This window comes from Poecilia latipinna, unplaced genomic scaffold, assembly GCF_001443285.1.
Source record: "Poecilia latipinna isolate Pla-1442-1.1 unplaced genomic scaffold, P_latipinna-1.0 Scaffold159, whole genome shotgun sequence".
Classification (NCBI taxonomy): domain Eukaryota; kingdom Metazoa; phylum Chordata; class Actinopteri; order Cyprinodontiformes; family Poeciliidae; genus Poecilia; species Poecilia latipinna.
This window is the reverse complement of record NW_015112775.1, coordinates 447478-457325: the sequence shown is the minus strand read 5'-3', so window position 1 is coordinate 457325 and position 9848 is coordinate 447478. Positions and strand designations below refer to the sequence as shown.

General features: G+C 39.9%; 2 protein-coding genes across 2 annotated transcripts in view; both read left to right on the top strand.

Moving 5' to 3' along the window:
- The window catches only part of tmtops3a (teleost multiple tissue opsin 3a), a 16353-nt gene extending 11523 nt beyond the window's left edge, over positions 1-4830 (top strand). The window contains exons 3-4 of the mRNA XM_015029641.1: positions 383-616; positions 2608-4830. Of these exons, the coding sequence (XP_014885127.1) occupies positions 383-616; positions 2608-2829 (456 nt within the window). The 3' untranslated portion in view covers positions 2830-4830. The remainder of the gene's footprint in view (positions 1-382; positions 617-2607) is intronic.
- Positions 4831-4916: 86 nt separating this feature from the next.
- cd40lg (CD40 ligand) lies at positions 4917-8869 on the top strand. The gene is made up of 4 exons (XM_015029644.1): positions 4917-5800; positions 6109-6136; positions 6236-6328; positions 6417-8869. Exons 1-4 carry the CDS (start codon positions 5579-5581, stop codon positions 6785-6787), a joined length of 714 nt encoding a protein of 237 aa, XP_014885130.1. The 5' UTR covers positions 4917-5578; the 3' UTR covers positions 6788-8869.
- Positions 8870-9848: the final 979 nt, after the last annotated feature.

Here is a 9848-nt window from a genome sequence, read left to right as displayed (position 1 = left end):
TAACAGACGCGTGTGTTCATCTGCTCTACCGCTAGCAAACAACCGTACTGATTAAATAACATAAAAGTCAAGCAGATGGCAGTAATGCGCCCCACAATTTACAGGACACACTTCCTGCTAAAGAGCCCCCTGGTGGTTGAAAAAAAATCCAAACACCCACAGTTCCTGCTAAAGAGCCCCCTGGTGGTTGAAGAAAAATCCACATATAAACCGGAAAATACAATAAATGAAACAAAATGTGAATGCTCTCTGGACCAAATGTGGAGGCGGGCGGGCGGGCCGTAGTTTGGGGACCCCTGTGTTAGAGGAATACTAGATTATGCTTCTAAAACGATGACATTCGGTCATTTTTGCCTTCTCTGTCTGTGACTCTGTTCTGCAGGTGGGTAAGGTGAACCTGCTGGCCGCGCAGCGCAGAGAGCAACACATTCTGCTCATGGTGCTGTCCATGGTGTCCTGCTACATGGTGTGCTGGATGCCCTATGGAGTCACGGCGCTGATGGCCACCTTCGGCCGGTCGGGGCTGGTCACGCCGCTGGCCAGCGTGGTGCCGTCCATCCTGGCCAAGTTCAGCACGGTGGTCAACCCCATCATCTACGTGTTCTTTAACAACCAGGTAGGAAGAATGAAGCACAGTGATTTTTCTGGAGAGGAAAACTTTAAAGCGGCGGTATTATGTGTTATAGCACAATCAAGTAACTATATTAACTTAAGTTGTTGTTATAAAAATGCTATATGAGCTTATTTCAGTGAATTGAAATTGGGTCTCTGTCTCTTTAAAAACTCTCTGAGACCCGCCATCAGGAAGTCATCACAACATGTCTCTTCTATGACACTTCAACAACCAGCGTTGTGCTGAGAAATAGCTCACATAATGAGCTCTGGAGATGCGCATTTCCACCAGATGTTTGCTAATTGCTGCTGGCTAGTCTGAAGGAGCTGAGTGGGGGACTTGTGAGGGAGGCAGCAGCTCAGAAACCTCAGGGCTGAGGAGGAGCTGCGCCTTGAAGGCGGGGCTAGGTCCACCCAGGAGGTTTGAATACCTGAATGGTTGCCATGGAGATTACATGATTTCTCAAACATGCATGAATGAATCAAAGCAACATCCAAGTTATGTTTTTAGTGAGGGAATAACATTATAACGTGACTTAAGGATAAAATAAGTTGATTTTACATGATACCGCTCCTTTAAAACAATAAGATAACTCACCTGACTTCAAGACAGAAAACAAAAATTATCACCAGGTTTATGACAAAAGCTTAAAGAGAGAAAAAGATACAATAGTTTAATGTTTAAGCTCCTTTTCAGATTTTGTAGAGCTACAAACACGAGTTATTGCATTTTATTGGGACTTTATGATCGACCAAAGCAAAGTTGTACGTAGTCGTTAACCAGAAGGAAATTATTTTAGAACAAGCTGCGTGAGATTCTAACAAACCATTTACCTTTAGCTGAAATCACAGCCACAGGTTTTTGGTTTCTACCAGCACCTCCGCATGCTGACAGCTTTACTCACTGAGGATCGTTTGGATGGAGAGCAATCCTGACCATCCGTGTTCACGTCTTGCTGCAGAATCTGAATTGGGTTTAGGTCTGGACTTTGACTGAACCATTATGTTGTAGCTCTGGCTGTACGTTGCAACAGCTGTAAACCCAAGCGTTACAACGTTCAGGGTTGTTATCCCACTAAACCTTCGTCCCGGTCTTTTTTCAGTCTGTAAAATATTTTCTTCCAAGTTTATCCTGAGTTAAGATCTGCCCATCTTTCAGTTTGCTCTGATCAGAGAACAGACTGAGATTGATTAGGTGTGTTGAGGTGGATAGTTATTTTTACATGTAGCATTTGTAGGGTAAACATTTAAGTGCATGCTGACTACATGCCTTAAATATACCATTTTTTTGTATAAAATAATCATAAATTATGTATAATTTTCCTCCGATTCTAATATGATGAAATGTGGAAAAGGTCTAAAAAAAAAAAACATGGTTATTTTACCAAAAATACCAGAATATATCAGCTTACTTTTTAATTTTTCCATCTGCTCAGAAAATTAAAGTCATTCAAAATAAATAAAGCTACCTTCACTGGAGATGTCAAGTTCTTGATAATTTCCACTGGAATATTTGCTGTTTATTAACTATATTATCGTGTAGGGATTAAAAGGCTCCTAAACTTAAGTGCTGTGTTGATACATAACAGAAAACTTAGCAAAAGCCTTTTTAAAAATCAAATTAAGTTGATTAAGTAATTTGACTGAATCAGTAAAAAATATCAATAGATTTGAGTGATAATTGTATTTTACAAAACTTTTTTCTGAAAAATCTGACCAACTGAATTATGCATCTTTCAAATCTTTCAAGTTTTAGTGCAGAAAATGAGTGAAAAAGAAAACTGCAGAAAGGCTGAAAAACTGTTCATTAAGACCACTTTGCATGATTTCAGTGTAAAGTCTGGCTGCCTAAAGACGAACAATAAAGTGCTGGTTTAAACTGTATAAATTAGCATATTGCTTTATATCAAAATCTAGTTAATAAGCAAAAGAAAAGCATCTGTGAGGTAAAAGTTCCAGTTTAGGCGTTTGAGGCTCATTCTGTATTTCAAACAGTTTTACAGGTGCGTCGTGGCCTTGGTAAAGTGCAGCGGGGAGCCACACTCTGTTCAAGGAGAGGAACAACCAGCTCCAAGAAACCATCAGTCGGCCGCCTTTGATGGTCGGAAACCAGCCTCCTCCAGCCCTTCGCAGCCTCAGCTCCTGTGCAGCAGAGCCGCCGCTCCCTGCAGCTGCCGCAGCGGCAGAAACATCCTGTTTGTCCATTACACACCATGAAAGCTTCATCATCACATCCGTCACTGGGCGCTTCCTTTTGGGTTTTCATTTTTGTTGTTTTTAGACATTTATTAATATTTTATGTATTTTCTGGTAATTATTACATTGACGATTCTCTTGAACAAAAGGCTTCGCCGCGATTCTGCTACATGAGAAGCTCTTATAAGAAACTGAAGATATAAATTCATTTTTCCAAACTTTCCTTCTATTAAACTTTGGCTTCTTATTTTAAAAAAGATATTTATTTTACTTTACATAAATATATTTTGCTTCACATAAGTCTTCCCCCAAATGAAGAGAGGGCAGTTTAATCCCTTTTGTAGTTTGTCTTGATGTTTGTTCAAGAAAGTAAATAACTAAATGTTATTTATATGGAACACTTTACAGGTCAGAAACCACAAAGTGCTTTACAAAATATGAGACATAAAAACACAGAAGGAGAGATAAAACAGAATACATGGAGCATAAAACAAAATAAAACTAATTAAAAGCCAATCTGAATAAATGTGTCTTCAGCTGATTTTGCAAAGTATCAAAGTTAGAGGGACCAAAATGATCCTGGTTCACAAAAACAAGGTAAAAATAAATGAATAAATGTTGATTAATGAAGTCGGGTGTCAAACTCATGTTCTCAAATGGCTGGTTGTGATTGATAAAACTCATTAACAAATTGTTAAAATATTAATAAATTGTTTCACATTGATGTAATTTAGCAGAGTGCAGATGAAAACAGCTTTGCTTTGATTGATAGAAATGATATTTACACAACTTAAAGCCTATATTTATGCATCCCGATGGGGCCTTATAAAAAGCTGTGGCGGGCCAGATCTGGCCCCCAGGCCTCCAGTTTGACACATATTTAGTTTGTTCTCTGCAGGTGTAAAGCTGGAGTTAAGAACGCTTCGAACCACCAGGGGAAGCTGTGAAACTCGTCAGCACTGACTTCAGCAGCAGCTACCTGCCGAAGGTTCATGTGTTGCTATAATTAAACACATGCAGAAAACTTGGAGTGCAAACGTTTCCATACGCATTTGTTTCCTTTTTTCACTTTAACACTGACTTTATATGTGATCAGAGATGCAGGTTTATCGCACAGCTTGCTTTCTGTGACGAAGACATTTTATGCAGCTGTTATTGCAAAAAACAGGGTATTAAAAATAATTGACGACAGTTAGGTGATTGAATCTCACTACAATACAAAGAAGTGTATATATTGCTATGTAAATGTAGAAAATGGCAAGAGTACATTGCAGTTAATTTTATTTTTGAAAAAGAATTGCTGCTTAGATGTTACAACCAAACTTATTCAAACTGTTTATACATTTCAAAGTCAGAACGGAGAGAAATATTATCCTTAAATTTGCTTTAGTAATATGGAGAGAGTTTTATGGCGAAAAGAAAAGACGGAGCTCCAGCTCAGCAGCTCCAGTCAAACTGAATCATCCTGCAGCAACACCGCAGCTGCACGAACTGAGAATGCAGCTCTCCGTGCATTCAGCTGTGAAACCGTGTTACATTAAAATGTTTCACTTTAGCTCAACTTTTGCTACCACAACCAAAGTGCTGTGGTGAAGTAGTGAAACTCCTTCAGATGGATAACCCTGCTGCGTATGGGAATCTAAAATAAGAAGCCTTCTTCATGAATCTCTGTGAGTTGTCTCACCTCATCCGTCTTGATTAACAAATGTTAATGAGTATGTTGGAGGATATGTCATGCTGTGGGCCTGTTTGTTGTTGAAACAGATAAATCAAAACCACAAGTCAGCATGGAGCACCACAGGGCTGTGTGCTCGAATCATTATTTTTACTTTATTTAAGCATTTCAGAAAAATTTGGAAGAGCTCTTTTTTAAAACCCAAAATCTGGGTTGACGATGAAATGATTTAGATTTTGACTCACTGTGAATCCATTAGCTATTCTTTCTTAATGTTCAGGGTTGGATGTTCACTATTCCAGGAGTTACTCTGTGGGAGGTGATGTTTAACTCTGACGCATTAAAAACAATCTGATATGACTATAAAACATAACTTCAAGAACAAAATATTTTTTCTTTACTTTTTACCAAAGTAACAAAAGAAATATTTTTAGGAAAACTCAAGTAATACTATGAAAATCTGAAAAATCTTCTGCTTGTTCATATATTTGCTCTGTAGAGAATAAACAACAAGCAGTCTAACATTAAAAACTAAATTGCAAACAGAAACAGTGTCATAAATGCAAACCAGGTGTTGGATTTGACACATATGTCTTTGTTGATTAAACATATTGTGAGAGTTAGTGTGATGCAGAGGATGCTGGAGGTCATAGTTTTTTAGTGTTCAAAGTAGAAGACTTTAAAAAGTCTTCCACTTTTTATGTACCCTAAGCTTTTTATGTAGCTTAGGGTACATAAAAAGACCCTGAGCTCTTAAATACAATTTAAGAATCCAGTTTGAGTGTGCCGTCTGCACCAGAAACCACGTCACCATCTATTTACGAGCTTCTTTTTAAGTGTTGGGTTTTACGTAGTGGTGCAGAGAAACACTGCAACAAATGGAACCAAGTGAAACATACCTGCCATATAGGAAGGAAGAGACGGCATGATGTATTTCACACGACACACTTACGTCCTCCACAAAGGTCACGTCTCTCACAGATCTGAAGGGCTCAAAGCTTCCAGGAAGTAAACGCAGAAAAACTCATCTGCTTTGGGGAGCGTCTGCTCAGAAGCGCATGGGATGCCACGGGCGACAGGCCGCTCCACTGCATCATGATCAACACCTACCAGACCAGCATGGCGCTGCCGCAGGTGCCTCCGCCGGTGCCGCCGCGGCTCGGCAGGCCCGAGCCCATCCTCATCCCGACCCAGCTCCCATCGGCGGGCTACAGCAAGCCACTTCTGCGATTTCTGGTCTGCGTGGTGACGCTGCACTTGTTTCTGTCTGTCGGAGGTTTTCTATACCTGTACTACAATGAAAGACAAATTGCACATGTAAGTAGCGCCGTGGTTTGTAACAACAGTCGTTTTGTTTTAAATCTAAAGCTGGAAACTTGAGTTTTCTCACACTGGTGAGGCAGAGACTGATGCAGATTCACAGGTTTTGCACCATCTAAAGTCTCACTAGAATTCAGGGCGAGATGCACAGGAAATCCTCCTCTGTAAATGCAACAAACATGTCACACCTCGCATGCTTTTTTTGGGCCTCATTTAGCATGTTGCTAAAGTAGATCTAATACAGCGCAGAGAATAATTATTTGTCTATTCTTCTGCTGATGTTTAACTTTCTCTTGTTCTTGCAGGCAACCTACTCCTCACCACAAGGAAGAGGTAAACTGATTTTACTGATTATTGCTGTTCTGAGTTTAGAGAGAAAAGTCAATCAGATAAAGAAACCTGACATGCATTTGTGTTTTTTTCCCCTTTTAGTTGGTTTTCCCCCCGTAGAAAAGCAAGACACAACCTACAGAGCCTTTGCACGCATGTTAATTGGAAAGCCAAATGCTACAATCGAGAAAAAATGTAAGAAAAAAGAAAATCTGTTTTCTCTTTTCACAGAAATTCAGTTATAATTAAAAGATAAAATAACAACTTTTACTGCTTTTTCTAGCTGGTTACCTTGAGTGGAGAATGGACCTCTCAGTCCGCAAGAACATCAATTACTATGGCAAAAGCTGGCTGACGGTCCTGGAGCCCGGTGACTACCTCGTCTACTCCAGGGTGACCTTCTCCAAGCACAGCATCGCCCCGCTGACCGGCTGCATCAAGCTGAAGAACATGGAGACGGGAGCGGAGAAGGAGGTGGCCAAGGCCCACTGCAGCCTGAGCGACAAGGACGGCCTGAACCCTCAGCTGTGCACAGTTACGCTGCAGGACGTGATCACGCTGAGCAGGGGGAACCAGCTCTCCGTCTGGGTGGAAAACCTCTCGCTTGTGGACTACGGAAAGCAATCGACGAGTTTTGGGATGTATAAGCTGTAGGAGCCGCGTGGACTGGGACTCCAAAACAGGGATCTGCAACTGTGGATGGAATATCGATACTAAGAAGACTCTGCAGGAGTTAATCAACAAACTCTTGTGGAATTGAGAGACATTTCCAAACTATAATTTATTAAATAACATTGTCTTTTTCTTTGTTATTGTCAGTGATTGCTTTGTATTTATTTATATAAATTGGACTATCTGTAAAGTAACGTTTATATTTAATCTGAATGATCTGGGTTTTTTTTGTTTTTTGGGCGAGCTGAATTACACATTTTAAGAATTAGCACTTACATTTTTATTATCCAGCAACTTTTTGTGGGTATTATTTGACAAAAAAAACTCAAAAGTTCAGAAAAACAGCACTTTTTTAAATGTGATAAAGAACAGAAACTGCTCTGAACCAGTGGTTTTAATTTTCTAGGGCACGCAGCAGCAACTAGAGATGCACCTTCTCACGGTGACAAAGACAGGCAACTCGACCTGTAAATTATCTTTAGAAATCTGATGAGGTCAACCTTTTCTCTCGTCACAGTTATCCTTTTCGGAAATCAATTTATCTCATTTCAGAATTCAAAAATAGCACAGAATGGAACAAAAGCCCATTTCTGATGGAAGATATAAAAAAAAGCTGATGGCTTTTGCTTTTTATGTTGCGCTACAGGTTGCTAGATGGCAGCAGTTGGAGGATGTGAGGAGCCTGAAGCAGAGGATCACTGGACAAATCCAATGACCCTTTCAGCTCCCCTCACCTTCCTCTGCAGGGCTGCCTTGTTGCATCGTTACCCTGAAAGGTTTAACCTCTTACTCAGAGCGGTGTTTTTTCTTTCTTTTTTTAACACAGGGCTTTCTGGGTAGGGTGGCCCAGATTTTGGGGAAAACCTGAGCATCTGACATCTATTTTTAGTTTTTTTAAGTTATGCAATCAGTGCTTGAAACGTGTTTTTATTGCTTTTTTCCCATGTCGATTTGGCAAGGTGCAGTAAAGAGATTTTTCACTGTATTTAAAAAAAAACAAACTGGAGAATGAATTTATTTCTGGACTGATTTTTTTCTACACTGCGCAGAGATTTTTTTTAAAAGCTCTTCTATTCTTGCATGTGAAAACACACAAAAGCTCGTAAAATTTTTCAGGTTCGCCCAGGGAGAAAAAAAAAAAACTCTATGCCATCCATCTTGAGCCGTGACACTCATACCAGGCTCGCTTGGGCCTTTTTGTCTTCTTAAAATAGCTTCACTCTGCTTCTTCATGACTGTAATGTTTCCTTTTTAGTTCGTAAGTACACCTGCAGTACTCGATGAGTAATTCAAGCGTATAGGTTGGCAAATAAAATGTGCTTTTTTACATGGAGTGTAACAGTATGGAAAGTGTGAATCTCTATGGAGGTGTGCAGATGCAGCCTACTCGCACAGCATGTCACTCCTTCCACCGTGCAAAGGGTTTCCTGAGAGCGAAGCTGAGCAACCTACAAATTCCTGCGCTGCACATGAGATGAACATGGGGCGGAAAAGCCTGCCTGCCATCTGTGGATTTCCAGCAAGAATGTAGAAAAACCTATTTCCATTTCTGTCATGGTTACAAACTGATTTTCAATCCAAAACTCCACTTGTTATATTAAACTTTTAATAAAAGAACAATCAAACCAAACATACAGTACAGAATGTCTAGAAAAAAAGGGTAAAATACTTGCAACAATAATTGCATAGAACAAGCTTTAAAAAAAACACAAAAAAAAACAAAAACACAGTGGCGTGGAAATCAGATGAACTTCTTCCCACTAGTAAGTGCTCACAGAAGCTCTTGGGAAATTCGAATTACAGTGTGTGGTGCTTAATGGAAACAGTCGTTTTGAGGGGAGGATGCGTCTCCGCAACATTATTAGATCACCTCGTCTGGTGAGACAAGTTGTGCCTTTGAGCCTGAAATTTGCACCTTAGCAGACGAACCAGCTGCATCGAACGCTACACAGCGCTGAGAAGTTTCTGAACAGAGGTGCGTGCAAAAACTACAAAAGAAAAATAACACACTTCCCACACAGCAACTGTGTCACAAATTCAACGATCTGGATCATTTGTGGATGACAAAAAAAAAAAGGACCTCATTGTTCCTGATCAGGAAACTTCACTGAGTGAAAGGCGAATAAAAAGCATCTGGAGGGATTTTTTTTTTTGTTAATGAATTAAATTCAGTCCTTAATATTGCAGGTTGTTTGAATCTGACTGATGGCTGCTGGTTTTTACCCAGAGGTCTGTCAGGAAAGCAGTCACTTATTGCATTTCAGCTACATTCACCGTTTGTGTGCAGTGCGCCACATAACAGCGTTGACAGTGCGTGCGCTCGTCCCCATGAGGAAATGTACCGCGGTTGGTCTTCAGAAAGAGGCCACGACCATAAATAGGAAGCAAAGCGCTGTTTGTTTTCAGACCCAACATACATAATAACATCATTAAACTAAGCTTGACACTTTGAATATATTTCATGTTTAGTCCCAGTCGGTCTCGAACTCTCTTTTGGTTTTCGGACCCCTTCGGGAGGCACTTAAATATGTTTAACACCAACATCTGTTCATTTCCTCTGTTCCCAGACAGAAGTCTGTAAATTCTCAAAGCAAAACGAGTTTCTCCTTTTCCTCTTTAGCAATATAAAACAGGGTTTTCCTTGCAAAACGTTCTCCGTAAGGCTTACACCACATTTTAAATGCCTGGGCTAGCAATAAATACGGACTATCCTTATAAACTCAAAACAAAGAAAGGTTATCTACTCAACATGTTAAAATGATTCCCATATATGTTTTAGTAAGGGTTACCTCTTTGTCTACTTTTATAATAGCAAATAGAACAGAGTTAAGTCTTTCCTATTCCGTTATGCAGATGCATTGCTTTGGAGTATATATGTCTGGATATATATTGATTATCGCATTTCTGATGCAGAATTTATAGTGTAGAAACACTGTACATCCATGCAGTTTTTAAATAAACGGTATACAGCTGCATTTGGAGATTGAGCTTGTTAAAGTCACCTGTGTGACTTGCTAAAATGCCTATAAAACCCCCTGAACAT